The 15,872-nt window shown below is 37.4% G+C and overlaps 1 protein-coding gene across 6 annotated transcripts in view; it reads left to right on the top strand.

The window, feature by feature from the left end:
* DYM (dymeclin) overlaps positions 1–15,872 on the top strand; it is a 317,249-nt gene that overhangs the window by 113,140 nt on the left and 188,237 nt on the right. For all 6 annotated transcript variants that reach the window (XM_072952333.1, XM_072952335.1, XM_072952338.1 and 3 more), the window contains 4 exons: positions 37–215; positions 1,975–2,100; positions 12,358–12,471; positions 13,426–13,520. In XM_072952333.1, the coding sequence (XP_072808434.1) occupies positions 37–215; positions 1,975–2,100; positions 12,358–12,471; positions 13,426–13,520 (514 nt within the window). The remainder of the gene's footprint in view (positions 1–36; positions 216–1,974; positions 2,101–12,357; positions 12,472–13,425; positions 13,521–15,872) is intronic.

The raw sequence follows: 15,872 nt of genomic DNA, 5'->3' as shown, positions 1-15,872 counted from the left end.
TGCAATATTTTAAAATTTTTGTTTTCTGTATTCCAGATACCAGTCCTTTCCCCTCATCAATTCCACATGCTTTCCAGATTAACTTTAACAGTTTGTACATGGCCCTGTGTGAACAACAGACATCTGATCAAGCAACTCTCCTTTTATATACATTGCTCCATCAGAATAGTAATATTAGAACATACGTGTTGGCTCGCACAGATATGGAAAATCTTGTAAGTAACATACTAAACATGGTTTCTTTATTTTATAATATTTTGAAGAGTATTTTATTTTCCCAAGAGGCTTTGTGTTTGACAGGTTGCAGAGGTGATGGTCAAGAGATTTTGGGGAGATGTCACCAAAGGCAGAGGTGTGAGTTTCACAGTGTAGGAGACAGTGGGCGTAGAGATGGTGTCACAGAGCAGAGCGGGGGAACACAGCAGCATGACAGGCTTCCCTGTCCTTTTGGTCCTTAACAGCCACCACTGCCCGTGATTCGGCCTGGACCAAGTCCTGCAAGAAGCACTGGCTGCCAATCTCAGGAAGATTTTCATACCCCCTTGATTCCTTTCTGCTGCTAAGTGCCCGCCCACCATGTTCAAGTAGCTTGTCACAGTTGCAGCATATTCCTGAGGAGCGTGGCTAGAAGGAAGGGTGATTTTTCAACTCAGTTTCCCAAGTGTCCAGTCCCTTCAACAGGCTTAGACTTTAAGGCTGTCTGAATTCAATTCCTGGAGTGTTACAGTTATTTTAAGATACCACTGCCAGACATTACATAAATGCACTTTATCCTTCACTGTATGAGTGAAACTAGTTCCATATTTTTGCTCGTAGATAAAAACACCTGTGGGCAATCATTGATTTCCATTATAACTAATGTGTAAACAAAAATGTTTCTATGAAAAGTAAGCTACTTCAGTAAGATGTTAATATTATGTTTGAAACATATAATATATAGATCCATTGGCCTATTCATGCATTAATAAAACTCTGAACATCTCTAAACTAGCCAGCAGCTTGCTGGTGGCAACAGGAATGTCCCTGCAGCATCAGTTTTTACAGGGTGATAGCAGAATTCACCAGGAATTTGGTGGCCATTTTTTCAGCATTAAAGATGAAAATAATGAAAAAAAAAGATGAAAATAATGAGTAAACATGGAATATTAGAATTTATTTGAAGAGCATATTCCATGTCAAAGTGACACTAAAAAAATGTGATGTGGGAAAAAACATTGGCTTAAATAGCAAAATTGAGTGTAACAGTGTACTGCTTATTATGTGAGTAAAAGCTTGTAAAGGAAGGCTTGTTTATGGTAAGGATCTTGGTACATAAAATCGTGCGGAAGAACAGTCTATATGATGACTTAACAGGGAAAAGTTAAAAGATTTTATTTTGGGATTCTTTCTGTGGGAAGGGGTGCGGTGGGCTTTGTATATTTGTTTTGTTTTTAATTTCTTGCATAGGTTACTTCTATATGTCTTAACTGATGTCCTTCCATGTCCTTGTCTTTCTTCTATGATTTGTTGAGGCAACGATTAAAAAATAATTTACTGGTCGGAAATTTACTGTGCTGATTTTGTAGTTGTTAACGGTAGTTTTATTCCACAATCTTTGCTATTAAACAAATGGTGTTTGACGTAATTACAGTGTTTCTAAGAGTGCTTCGTCATGTAGGTTCCTGCCAGGCTGGAGGCCCACTCGCCTCTCTTCAGTGTCAGGTATTGACCATGAGCCTAAATGGTCTCTGTAAACCCAGCCTTACCGTGGCAGCAGACCTTCACCGAGGGGGATGATTTTCTCTGCTGGTACCTAAGCTATACATATGGAAAGTGCTTTTCAGTCACAGACTGGTTTGTGTGGGGTTTTTTCCCTCTAAAGGAATATCCAACTATGAAATTAAATAAAGCAAAGGGTACGTAATAAAACACAGAGGTTTAAAACATTGGTTTTATAATAAAGTGAAATAGTAAATTAAAATTTTTATTTGCTAGGTTTTACCAATTCTTGAGATTCTGTATCATGTGGAAGAAAGAAATTCACACCACGTGTATATGGCTCTTATAATATTGTTGATCCTCACAGAAGATGATGGCTTCAACAGGTCCATTCACGAAGTGGTAAGTTGCCTTCACTGTGATGAGTTTCCGAGCTGTAGAAGAGAGACGCCACTCCGTAAGGTTTGCTGCCCTTAGTGCCCTTCCTCCTCTTCCCTCTGGTAGTTGCTTCTGCAGGAACCTGACTTAGAGACGGTGTGTCTGTCTTCAGATTTGTGAAGTGGTGCTTGGTTTCTTTTTTTTTCCCGAAGGACTATGAGCTGTTATAAGAACTCAAAGTGGCTTCTGTAGTGATTGATAGAAATGTTCTTAACGGCACTGAGTTCATTTTTCCTCTCCATTTCCACTTTTTAGTCGTGGCAGAAATTGTCGAGCAGGTTTGCTCCTTTTTATATCAAATGAGTGAAAGAATAGGGAATAAAGAGAAGACTGAAAACTTATTTATATTTTAAAAAGTAATGTAAGTCAGCTGTTTACAGTTCAGTCCTGTTGGTGAGTTCCATTCCCAAACTGATTTTATCTTCCTCTTTGGTGTTTTCTTTGTATCAAGTAACACATGCACATGGTTTTAAAACTTCCATAGAAGTACTAGCTTTTAATGCAAAATAGCAAGGCCCCATGTCTGCCTCATCCCTGATTTACACTCCCCAAAGACAAATGCTTTCAGCTCTGTCCAGGTTTATAAATAACATACCTATATTGCTATTTCTTAATTTTCAGATTTAGATACATTAACTGTTCTCTTCCTGAGCTGAAATGTAAGTCATTAGCTCTCCTTCCTGCTCATCTTGCATGTTTCCTCTGAAATTCCCAGATCCCTTTCCAATATGTAGACTTTTTCCTCCTTTCATCTTATCATTTTTGGTTAACTCAGCTTTTACATTATTATGATTTTGTTAACTTATTCTTAGCTCAGATGGGGTGTGTGATAATTGCATTTCCTTTCTTGTACATGTTTTAAATTTTCTCTAGCACATCATTGCCCTGTTTTATATTCATGTACCAATCACTAATGCAACTCACAATGCTTCAACAGAACCGAGAATCCCCTCTAAAGCTATTAAAGCATATAGCATATTTTCTCCGTTTCATTTTTTCCTTTGGCTCCTGTCTTAGTCCGCATTGGGACTTTCCTCAAATGTGTGGTGATTCTTGCTTATTTGTTTGTATTTAGGAGCACACACTAAAATGTTGATTGGAAATTCTGTGTGTGGGCAGGACTTAATCAATATAATGTGCTCTACATAGTCTATTTCTCTGGGCGTCCTACTCTCTGTAGGCCTTTTGTTTTGGGGTGATCAGTTTCTCAGAAAGGATTCTTCCAGTCTAGTATGGGGGTTTGGTGGGAGACAGGGCTAAGGGTTTCAGTGTTCCTTGGATACAAACACTTTCTTTTCTTCTTGTCTTCAATAGGGCTTTCAAGTCATCTTTATTCTTCTCTACTGTTTCATTGAAACTATTTTTGCCTTTTGTATAGTGTGACCATCATTCAACCAAGGTTTAAGGAATCTTGACACTGTAGAAAGAGGATAAAATAGAAATTTTTTGATTCTTGTATTTAGTAAACTACCATGAGAGAAAACATTTGTACCAACATAGTTTAAAAAAAATTGTATTTCTTTTGATAAAGAATTTAAAAAATGTGATTTTTTAAAAACATTTTAAAATTAAAGTATACAATGGAAAGTGCACAAATTTTAAAGGTACAATTTATGAGTTTCTGCATATATGTATGTGTATATGCCAGTGTTATTACCACCCACGTCAAGTTGTTGAACATTTCTAGCATAATAGAAGACTTATTCTTGTCAATACCTCACACCAACCAGAGTTTTGCCTTATTCTTGTCAATACTTCACACCAGCCAGAGTTAACTACTATTCTGACTTCACTCCTAATAGAAAAGTTTTGCCTCTCCTTGAATTACAGCTGTTGCTAGGGGGAAATAAGTAGAGTATGTGGGATCACTCTGCATTTTTCTTAAAATACAATTAGTTTAACATAAAAATATAATTTAAAACAATGGGGATAAATTTGGAAAAATACTTCATGAAAGAAAATATGAAAAGTACACAGGAAAAGTATGTGAGAAATACATCGCTGGGTATTAGGAAATGAAATTAGTGTGTTCCCTTTTATTTTGTCTTTTTTCACTCAACATAGTATTGCTGAAATTCACTCATGTTAAACTCCATCATTAGTTCTTTTCTATTGCTATGTGCTATTCCATTTTATGACTATGCTACAGTATGTTTATTCATTCTCTTCTTGGTGGATATTTGTTTTTTTTCTGCTTTGGGGCTATTTTTGCTAAAGCCGCTGTGCACATTTTTGAACATGTATTTTGATGGACATATGCACTCATCTTTTTGGGCATATACCTACGCATAGAATTTTTGGGTTGTAAGACAGGTGTGTGTGTTTAGTCTTAAGAGATATGGGTAAAATTGAAGCTGTATATACTCCACAAATCAGCATTTCACTCCAAGGTTGTCTAGGAAGACTCTTGCACATTTATGTAGAGAGAACATGCTTACTGATGGTCATGTACAGCACTGTTTATAATACTGAAAATGTTTAGAACCTGCAAAATAAAACAGGATGCTGGCTATGTCAGAGTAAGAAGGGGGAATGAAAATGGGGAGGGGTACACAGTGAGGCGTCCCCGAGCTCTGTGATATTCCATTCACTTAAATAAGAGCAAAAACAAAAGTATAAGTCATCACACAAAACTTTGAAGCATATCTGACAAAAATGTTAAGATTTGACAAAATTCAAAGGTGGATATACTTTTTATTATGTTATTTTCTATACTTTTTGTATTACTATATTTGGTAATGAAATAACTGTAAGTTAGCACAGGATTTTGCATTGAAATTAAACTTTACTGACTGCCAAAACAGGGATGGTAACTTTGGGAAGGCATTAGGTTCAGTTCATATTCAAGTAGGTTCCATGAGGATTTTGGGATATTCTAGATGACATGTCTAATTCAGGTATTTAAACAAATTGGTTTTTTCCTCTGGAGTCTGACTTTCTTGTTGATCTGTTTATTTTTGTCCTTTTCCTTTCCATATGTAACAGTAAAAATGAGTAAGTCAAATATTTCTACAGAGTTCTCTACATGGCATCATCCGCCGTGGACCTAATTGTCCGTGAAATATATTCTGGTATCTCATTTTGGTTAGAATTTTTGTTACCTAATGTCCAGTGATATTGTCAATAAACATATTAAAAAGTGTTTTAAAAACAAGTTGCAAATTAAAACCACAAGGAGGTGCCAGTGTACTCCTACCTGGATGAAGGATGAGGACACCTAAAATTGGCTAGGGTGTGGAACTTCTGGTAGGGTTTTAAACTGTTACAAGTCCTTTGGTAAACTCATTGTCATTTCTGCCCAATTTGGGCACATATATATCCCATCACCTTAAGTTTGCTAGCTATCTGTACGACATACACGTGCATATGTACCAAGAGACATGCAGAGGTTATGTTATAGCAAAGTATCTTGATTGTGCTGATGAGTCTTAGGATACTGGTTTCATTAAGAAATGTAGAAAAATTCCATAGTACATAAAGCACTTGGGTACCATGCAAATGTAATGGCTGGTTATATATAATTGGAGAGAGTGATTGATCTGGCAGAGTAACTCCTGCAAACCAGACTGAACATGAGAAACAAAGTAAAATAATAAACAAGCTGATAAATTTGAAATTTCTTATCTACTAAAATAATTAAAAGTATCTTTGATGTTGAATATGTATGTTCAACTTTTTCTTAATTGATACATTTTCACATTGAACCTAAATACTGTAATGTGTAAAATCATTACCTGCCTCAATTTTCTATTTTTAATAAGAAAAAAAGTTACTTCTTGTGTATCAGTGTCATTCTGCTGGTCTACCACATTGCTATGGGGATCTTATCAAATTCTCAGTTCACAGTGATGAATTCACTGAATTATTCTAAATCACTCATACTTACCTGGCATCATTACCATCAGCAGCAATAGTCTGTTATAGGGGTTCAGCAGAGTATGTCCTGCAGGGCAGCTGCTTGTTTTTGCAAATAAAGTTTTATTTCAAAGCAGCCACACCTGTTTGTTTACGTGCTCTTCACAGCTGTTCTCACATTACAACAGTAGAGTCAAATCATGGTGACAGAGACTATGTAGCCTGCAAGCCTGAAGTATTTAATATATTTAGTCTTATAAGAGAGAAATTGCCAACTCTAAAGAATATAAAAAAGGCAACTGCATAAAGTAGATGTTACCCTTAATCTGATGGAGAGGAGGAGAAAGGAATTTAGGAAGCTTCCGCATACCCACCCAAAGTTGAGATCTCGATCTCTGAGGACCTGGTTGTCCCAGGAATATGCCAGTAAGTGAAGAAACTTGTCAGAGACTGTGGGCCTTTTATGGTTGTCCTTGGAACTGTCGTGGTGCCTGTGGGCATGTTATTCACCATGCTAATCTGTTGCAATGGGCTAGTATAATGAAGTTCAAGGTCTTCTAGAAGTCAGATCTCCCGCCATCTTGAGCCTCAAGGCCTACTGGGGGTTGAATCTTCCACCATTTTGGTGTTAATTGCTGTGTCATTCCTTGAATGACTGTGCGCTGCCCCCTTCCTTCCTGTCTCATTATGATTGACTACATAGAAAATTCAAGACTCTAATATTAGAACTATTAGGAAAATTGAGCAGATTTTCTGGATCAAAGAGGAATATACAAAATAACTACTATTTCTGCATATCAGTAACTTAAGAAATGTGATATAGAGGTGCTTCTTACAATCGCAATGAAACTACAGTGGAACCCAGCAATCAATCTAAAGGAAGTACAGTATTAATAATATAAATTACCGAAATGAAAGATATTAAATATGATTTAATAAATGGAGAGAGATACCATGTTCACAGATGGGAAGACTCAGTGTCATGAAGTTGTTAATTTTGCGTCCAGATTCATCACTATGTTCATCTGATCAAAATCTCAGCAGTGTTTTGTGAGACTTGAGAAGCTAATCCCAGGAATCTGGGAAAAGCAAAAAGCCTAGAAAGTTTTTGAAGCAATTCATTGTGGAGTTACTTGCCCTACCAGACACACTAGTTATAAAACTTTATTACGTAAGACTGTTTTATTAACATGGGAATAGAAAATAGGTAAATGCGAAAGAACTTTGAGAGTTAGTCTGATTGACTGGTCAGCATTTTTGACGAACGTTCCTCAGGATCATGCTAATTAAGATAACCGTGAAATATCTTGTACTCCTCAGATTGGCAAAAATTACATCTCTTCTATCAGATGGGAATATACAGAAAGAGACATGCTAGTAGTGACAGCATAAATGGTAGAACCACTCTGAGAGAATTTGGCCTCTCACAGTCCTCAGATTACCTGCAGAAGTAAATACTCTGCCTCCCAGCACATCCATTTCCTGGTTGAGTCCTAGGAAAAACTTTTTCATAGATTCATAAGAACACATTTGAAGGAATGTTCACTGTAGTATTGTCTGTAGTGTTCAGAAATTGCAAACAGCCGGTAACATAAATGAAACATACTGCAGAACAGCTACAGTGAATAAAATAGATATATATTGGGAACATATATATGTACTGATAAAATAAGTACATGTGTGTCGATAATAATAAATTACATATGTATTGGTAATAATAAAAAGTAAAATATGTATTGATAATAAATGATACATGTATTGATAATAATACATAATAAAACATTTTGATAATAATAAATTCAAAAATATTCCTGGTAATGAAGTCCCCAAATGAGTAGTAGAGTGGTTGCTTGAGGTGAGGCAGTGGGATGGGGGAGGAGTGGCAAGAGGGCTCTAGGTGCTGCAGAAGCAGACGTGTTCACGTTTGCTAAGACTGGATGCTGGCTACAGCGGTGGTGTGCTCTCTCCACCAGGCTCTCCAATCAGATTTTCTCCGACGCTAGAAATCTCCTGTAGCTGCACTCACTGTCTGATATGGTAGCACTTGAAATGTGGCTAGTGTGACTGAGGAACTGGATTTTTAATCTTACTGAATTTTAATTTTAATTTAAATCCCCACTTGTGGCTAGTGTGACTGTTGGACACTGGTGCGCTGTGCTTTTTTAGTTAATAGAGGACCAAATGCACGTATTTTTTTAGAAGGAGTTGTTCAGTGGCTTAGCGATTCTGCTTCCTGACAGACTGTTGTAGATGTGCTTATGAAGTCGTAAGTGCCACCAGCTGGGTAGCTTAAAGCAGGTATTTTACAGATATTTTTGTTTTCAAAATCTGTTTGATTCTTGACTTTAGGTAATTAATGTCCGAATATTAAGAGTATGGAGAGCGAGGACTCCCCGGTTTCTGAGTTTAATATGGTGAGATCTTGGCCTAGAGAGGGCAGGGATCTGTGTTGTAACATTACCTTTAGTTGGGAGAAAACTGGGAATAACCTAAAGTTCTGTAATAGAGGAATGGATAAAAAAATGTGGCCTATTGGCCTACGATACAGTGCTTGCGTGGAATGAAGTAGAGACGATTTTCAACTGTTTAACTGGTATGGCACCAAAGTCACCCAGTAAGAATGGCTGTTGACCAGAGTCCTCTGTTCTCTGCTGTGCGTTAATTGCCAAACCATGAGGAGGTCCCCAGGGAGTTGCTTGGGGCAGCAGCTTTTTACTAACTAACTAGTATAGAAGTAGTTCATTAAAAAAAAAAAGAGTACTATCAGACTGGCATATGTGGTGAATATTAATTCTTCTTACATGTATCAATATAGAGGAGTTGCAAAAACACCTTGAGTAAACAAATTAAGATGCGAACAATGACTTAAGTGTATCAGTTTACTAGTGCTGCCCTAATAAACTGGGTAGCTTAAAACAACAGAAATGGATTGTTGCCATTCTGGAAACTGTAAATCCAGAGGCAAGGCATTTGCGGGGCATGCTCTCTCTGAAGGATCTAGGAGGGTGATTCCTAGCCTCTTCCTTGTCTCTGGTCCTCAGTCCTTGGCTTTCTTTGGTTTGAAAGCTGCATCCAACCTCTGCGTGTGTCATCACATGGCCTTTCCTCCTGTGCTTGTTTGTCTTTCCTCTTCTCTGATAAGGGCACCAGTCATACAGGATTTGGGGCCACCCTAATCCAGTGTGATTTCATCTTAACTTGTTTGTATCTACAAAGAACCTATTTCCAAATGAGGTCACATTCACAGATTTTGGGTGGCATGACTTTTGGAGGACACTATTCAACCCAGTACGTTATGGTACTGCTTATGTAAGCTAGAAAACATATAGGGGAACGCTTGCTTTTTGGTTTGTGTGTGTGTGTGTGTGTGTGTACATATAAAGTATTTGAAATGAACTAAACTCAAGATAATGGTTGTTCTTTTTAGGGGGAATAAAATGAGATGTATATCTTAAAGAGCAAAACGTTAACAGTAACGTTAAGTGTTAAATGTTTAAAATGTTAATGTCAATTGTGGGAGTTTATTACTCTTTGTGCTTTTCTGTATATATTTAATTTTTAAAGAGTTGATATTATATATTACTATATAATATTCTAGCCTGTATAACATATGGAAGAGATCTATATTCAATAAAATCAAATCATATGGGGGAGAAAAGCTGAACAAAAGACCTAGAACCACTAATAATTCTTACATACTTTCTGAGGAGGAAGACATTTTCAGATCCTCAGGGTTTCCTTCTACATGTTATTTGAGTTATTTTAGCATTAAACAATAAATATATATGCTGTGTAATCCAATAACAGTCTACAGCTATTAAACTGTGTGGACATTGAATGCAAGAGATGAGGAATTATAAGACACAAATAAAAAGGTCAAGAACTACAGCCAGGTTACCAAGAAAATTCTCTGTATGCTGCCTGTTAATGCATTAATGTCCCATGGGAAGCTCTGTGAGGTTTGTAACTAGTTATTTTTAATTTTTCTTAAATACGTCCAGAATTTTTAGACAATGACTTATTTTTCACAGGAAGGAAAGACAGACCTTTATGTAAGTTTTAAATTGGATTTCTAATTTTCATAGTAACATAAGTTTACTCTGTGGATACTCATTAAATGTTTGTTGAATGATAGATGAGTAAGACCACTTTTATTCAAAACACTTCTTTCATCCAGTTATATAATTGACATACCCAAGAAAGTGTTAAGAACCAGTGACCCCCGGTTTCGAATAAGAGTGGCTTACGATAATTTTCTAAATACAGGAGCCAAGAGAGACGAGAAACCACACTCTACTCAAGCATATGACCTTTTAAAAGACAGAGACTCCTCTCACTAGTAAAGTTGCCTAATGAGTATCCTGGGTTAGCATTCCCGTGGAGACTTAAAGCAGTGGTTTTTAAGGTTTTTGGTCTTTACACTTAAAAATAATTGAGGACACCAAATAGCATCTTTATATGGATTACTGGTCTCTTCATTACTCATGTTGGAAATTAAAACTGACATTTTAAAACTATTTAATCAGTTTATTTAGAAATAATTATTATAATAAACCCACTACATGTTAGCATCAGTAATGTATTTTTATGAAAGTAACTATTTTCCACAAACAAAATGTCAGCAAGAAGAGTGGCATTGTTTCACAGTTTTGCAAATCTCTTTAATGAACTGCCTTAACAGAAGGCAGATTCTCACGTCTCCTTCTGTATTAAATTTGCTTTTAGACGTGTTATGTAGCCTTTGGCATATGGAACTATACACTTGGGAGAGAATGAGAGTGGAAAGTATTGTCTTGGTATTATCGTGAAAATAGTTTTGACCGTAAGAATGCTCCAGAAATGTCCCAGGGACCCCTAGAAGTCCCAGCACCACGTTCCGAGAACTGCTGCCTTAGAGAGTCTGTCGAAGGGCCTGAGCGCTGCGTCATTCCCTCATAAGGATCCAAACTGGCACAACTAATGGTTTTTAATATTCTCACCTTCTATGGTTTGTTTTATATGTTTTAGTTGATTGAGGTCATTAATACTCATGAATAAATGGAAATGCTTAAAATTTTGCTCTTTTTTTCACTTCACAAACCACTCAGCTACCATGTAGTGGGCTGTACGTGCCAGCCTCTGAGTGGAGTCTGCTGAACGGGCCAGGGTGGGGTTATTTTACGTCAAGGATGCTAGGTGACAAGGGTCTCCTGCCAAAGTGCTGAACTGAGTAAAAATCTGTTTTGGAGGCACTGATGGACACTTACATGAAGTTGAAGACAGTATTTCTTTGCTTGTTTATTTTTATCTCTTTCCATGACACTTTCTCATTTTTTAATATTTTTTGGAATTTGGGGGGAGGCAGACTTGGCAGAGAAATATCTATTTTATTAGTCTTTTAGAAGAACTGCGGTCGCTAGATTTTCAGATACTAATATACATAAAATAAACAACAGGTTTATACTGTATAGCACAGGGAACTACATTCAGTCAGTATCTTGTAGTAACTTATGGTGAAAAAGAATATGAAAGCGAATATATGTATGTTCCTGTGTGACTGAAGTATTGAGAAATTCTGTACACCAGAAATTGACACAACCTTGTAAACTGACTATACTTCAATTAAAAAAAAGAGAACTTATGAGGTCAACTATATTATTCAGATTTAATTATATTGGCCTGATTTCATGGATTATGATTGTGGGGTTTTGTTTGTTTGTTTTTGTTTTTGTTTAGTTTTTGTTTAGTAGTCCATATTTCCCTTCTCTTGAAACTTTCTGGCTGTTGCTGTTTTGTTGCTGTCATTGTGATGGTGAGGAAGGGCAACCAAGCACTTACATGTGTAGTTGTTTGGTTTTCCCCCCAGAGATAGTGCGTGGGTGGTTCAGGCTGAGTCTTTGTCTACTTGAAAGTCTTTACTTTTCTGTTTACTTGTGTGATAGTTTCCATAGAGGTAGAATTCTAGAATTAATATTCCTCAAGCATCTGTAGATGTTATTCTGTTGTCCTTCAGACATGTAGTGTTTGAGATGAAAAATCCAGCATTAGTTTACTTTTCTTTCTTTTGGTGCAACAGCTCTGCTTTTTTTTTTTTTTTTTTTTGTCCGATATGCCATACCTTTTCAGATAGAACTCCTTTTTGTCTGCTGATGATAGCAGCCTCTGTTTTCCAGACCTGTTGTTTTCTTTTGTATTTAAGAAGGAAAGAGGAGTAAGTACATCAGCACAGTTCTGCTCTCTCACACTGAAATTCTCACAGCTTACTGTTATGTACTGTTTAACTCACCTTCAGAGCAAAGCCATGGCGTATCAGAAACTGTAGACATGGATAATCCCCTTTTCCCTCAAACGATCATATTCACTTAAACTTTTCTTCCCCCATTACAGATATTAAAAAATATTACTTGGTATTCAGAACGGGTTTTAACTGAAATTTCACTGGGGAGCCTCCTGATACTGGTTGTAATAAGAACCATTCAGTACAACATGACCAGGACAAGAGTAAGTATTCCACAGCTGTTTTTCTACCTTTATACAGATGGTACAATTAAGGCTGTAGTTTAAAACAGTCTCAATGTTTTGAGTGCTAACATTCTCATGGAAAGTGGTGGAAAAATATAGATGGTCATATAGTCACTGTATTATGATCCCAAGGTAATGTGTCTAGTGTTTATTTCTTAATATTTAGTAGGTTGTCTGATCAGAGATATGTCCCACATAATCGAGTATGAGCAGTGGAGCGCATTTAGGTAGCAGATGCTGCGTGTCTCTGCTGGGCTGATAAAACGCATTCACCTTTTAAAAGCAGCAAAAGCAAACTTTAAGAAGATAGCAGCATGGGAAGGTATGAATTCAGATGGGAAAGAAAGGTAAAAGAGAATACTTGAGAGAGTGAAAGGAAAATCTCAACCAGACTGTGTTTGCTGTACCTGGGAGCAGATTTTGGTTCCGGTCAGTAGAGAAGCAGTCTACAGACTCCACAGCTCAGAGAAATGGTCCAGTTTACCGCTCTGTTCTCACTTATTCCCCTCTGAGGCTGACATAGGTACATGTCCGCAGTCTTCTATCTAAAACTCTAGGAGCCACGTGTGTTTCAGAACGGAGAATTTTTTGATTTTCGAAAGGTAATTATAGTCCGTGTGCTGTGTGACCATCCGGTTCTGGAGCAGCACACTGAAACCGAGCATTACTGTTTCTGCAGCAAGAGATTTCCGTCTCCCCCAGGGTGGGGTTAATGAAGACCACAGGTAGCACCTTCATCTTTTGTGCCAGATGTTGCTTCCAAATTAGTGGTGAAAGTACTGAAATTTCAGTGCTTTATGGATTTTGGAATTAGAGGAAATGAATTGTGGCCCTGAGCTATGCAATATCAATGACAGTTGAGTTTGCATTTGCTGCCAGCTTAGAATATCGAGAAGACGTGACATGTGTTTCACGCTTGCTCTTTTCTGACAGGACAAGTACCTGCACACAAATTGTTTGGCAGCCTTAGCAAATATGTCGGCGCAGTTTCGTTCTCTCCATCAGTACGCCGCCCAGAGGATCATCAGGTAAATACGAGCTTTAAAAGGAGTGCTGATTTTTGCCCCTTCTGGCTGCCCTGTTGAAAAGGAGACTATGCTGGTCCCTTTCTAAATGCTGTCTGTGAGGCATATCACATTTTCCTACTTAATTTTTATCACCTTGTTTGGTCGAAAGTACCTTGTTCTGCTTTGTTTCTAACCCAGACTTTTCTAAGTTAATTGCATTTGCTTTCAGCCTTCTTATAAAATCTAGTTTAATGCTTTGCGTGTCAGCTTTTTACAGAGGAGCAGGTGCACTTCTTAGTGATGTAAACTAAATCTTGATTAACGTATTTCCTGAGCATTTTATTGAGCATCACTCTACCCTTTTAAAAAGCAGTCTTCTGTCTCTTTTAGAGAATTCTCTTCATAGCATTTAACCATTAAGTTATTAGTTTCCTATTGCTGCTATAACAAATTACCACAAATTAGTGGCTTAAAAGAACACAAACTGATTCTGTAATTCTATAGTTAGAAGCTCAGCAAGGGTCTCTCAGGCTGGAATCAAGATGTCAGCAGAGCTGCTTTCCTTTCTGCAGGCTCTTGAGAATCTGTTTTCTTGCCTTTTCTGGCTGCTAGAAGCTGCCTACATTCCTTGGCTCATAGCCCTTTCCTCTGTTTTCAAAACCAGCAACGGTAGGTTGTTGAGTGCTCCTCACATCTCATCACTCTGACCTCCTCTTCCACTTTGAGTACCCTTGTGATTGCCTTGGTCCTACCTGAATAATCCAGGATAATCTACCCATCTCAGGGTCCTTAGCTGAGTCACAACTGCACAGTCCCTTTTGCTGTGGAAGGTAACATATTCATAGGTCCATGGATGTTAGCATGTGGACATTTGGGGGGAGCCATTATTCTGCCTGTCACAACATCACTAGAAACCCCTGTCCATTCTCTACTCTGTGCAAAAGATGTGCTCTGTAAGGTTAAGAAAGTTAATTAACAAATGATGAATATCATTTGCACAGATTTTAACAAATGTGGGTACTTTTTGATCTTCAGCTGGATGCCCAGTATTGTCCAAGCAACTCTCAAGTAGAACATTTGTTACGTAAGTCAGTGACGTTAGATCCTTTCCTTTAATTCTTGCTTTTAGGGTGTTGCAGTTCTGATGATTAGTTTTTTTGTGTTCCAGTCATTGGTGATTATCACGAGTCCATATCACTTTATGACTCTGATCTCACTTTCCATCTTTTGGTTGGAGACATTTATTGACCTGGGCTCATTTTTATCAGTTGGAATTAACTTATGTTCTTAGTCTGTTTATCCTCAGAGTTCAGCACAGGATATTTTCCTTTGACTCACTATTTGACCTAATAGTAAATTATTTTGATTTTTTTTTTGATTTGTACTTGAGAGATTGTCCAGTTGGCTGACTTTGGACCAATGCTAACTTCATGATTTAAAGTCAACATAGCATCTGCTCATACCTCAGATTCTTCTGGATGTTCTGAAGAGCCTTTTGCTTCTAAAAATTAACCTTTGTCATCATGCTTTATTTCAGCATGACAGGTTCAGTGATACCTGTGCCGCTTTGTGATCTGTTTTTCTTTGTGTGTATGTGGAGTTTTGCAGTGGTTTTACAGAGGTTTCATTACAAGATTTTCCTCAACTGATACATGAACATTTGGCCTGTTCAGTATGAAAATGCCAGATGAACTGGTTCAGAATTTAAGTTCTGCTCAAATATATCAAGCAAGATTAAATAAAAATTTTCTAGATGTAAAAGAGTTGGAAAAAATGCAAATAAAGCTCTGTGCCCAATTTTCTGTGATGACTAAAGTAGAAAATCAATAGTCTTTGGAGAAATAAGAAATGTAATTTAGATTTATGATTTGGGAATGTTTAGGTCAAGTTTATCATCATTTAAGAATAGTGCTTTACTTCATTTTAATGGAGATTTATTTAGCATTTAGTGAGGAACTTCCTTAAGCAATGCAAGGAATACCAAAATTAGTTATAAAAATTCCTGCCCTTAAGTACCTTGTAATTCAGAGATAAGACGAGGACCAACATATGTTATATCTAGCAGAATGTAGTAAATATTAGAATGAAAGAAAAATTCCTGCGGTGAGGGTGAGTAGTTGGTACAGGGAGTGGTAAGGTCACATCTCATTGAGGAGTCAGGCAAGGTGCGTAGAGGGATGGCTCTACATACTCGCCTGTTAGGGAGAAGCATCAGCCACACAAACCAAAACAAAGCAGAGGGGATGTGCTGAGAGCATGGTGTGTATTTAGAAAATAACCAGTCCATGCAGTTGGCATGCTGTGGGCCAGTACAGAGGTTATAGGAGGGAAGCTTGTAAGAGCCAGCAGGGGCCTTCTTGTGGAAGGCTAAAC

This window comes from Vicugna pacos, chromosome 30 (genome assembly GCF_048564905.1).
Source record: "Vicugna pacos chromosome 30, VicPac4, whole genome shotgun sequence".
NCBI lineage: Eukaryota > Metazoa > Chordata > Mammalia > Artiodactyla > Camelidae > Vicugna > Vicugna pacos.
Note: the sequence above shows the minus strand (reverse complement) of the source record. Positions and strands in the feature narration are given on the sequence as shown.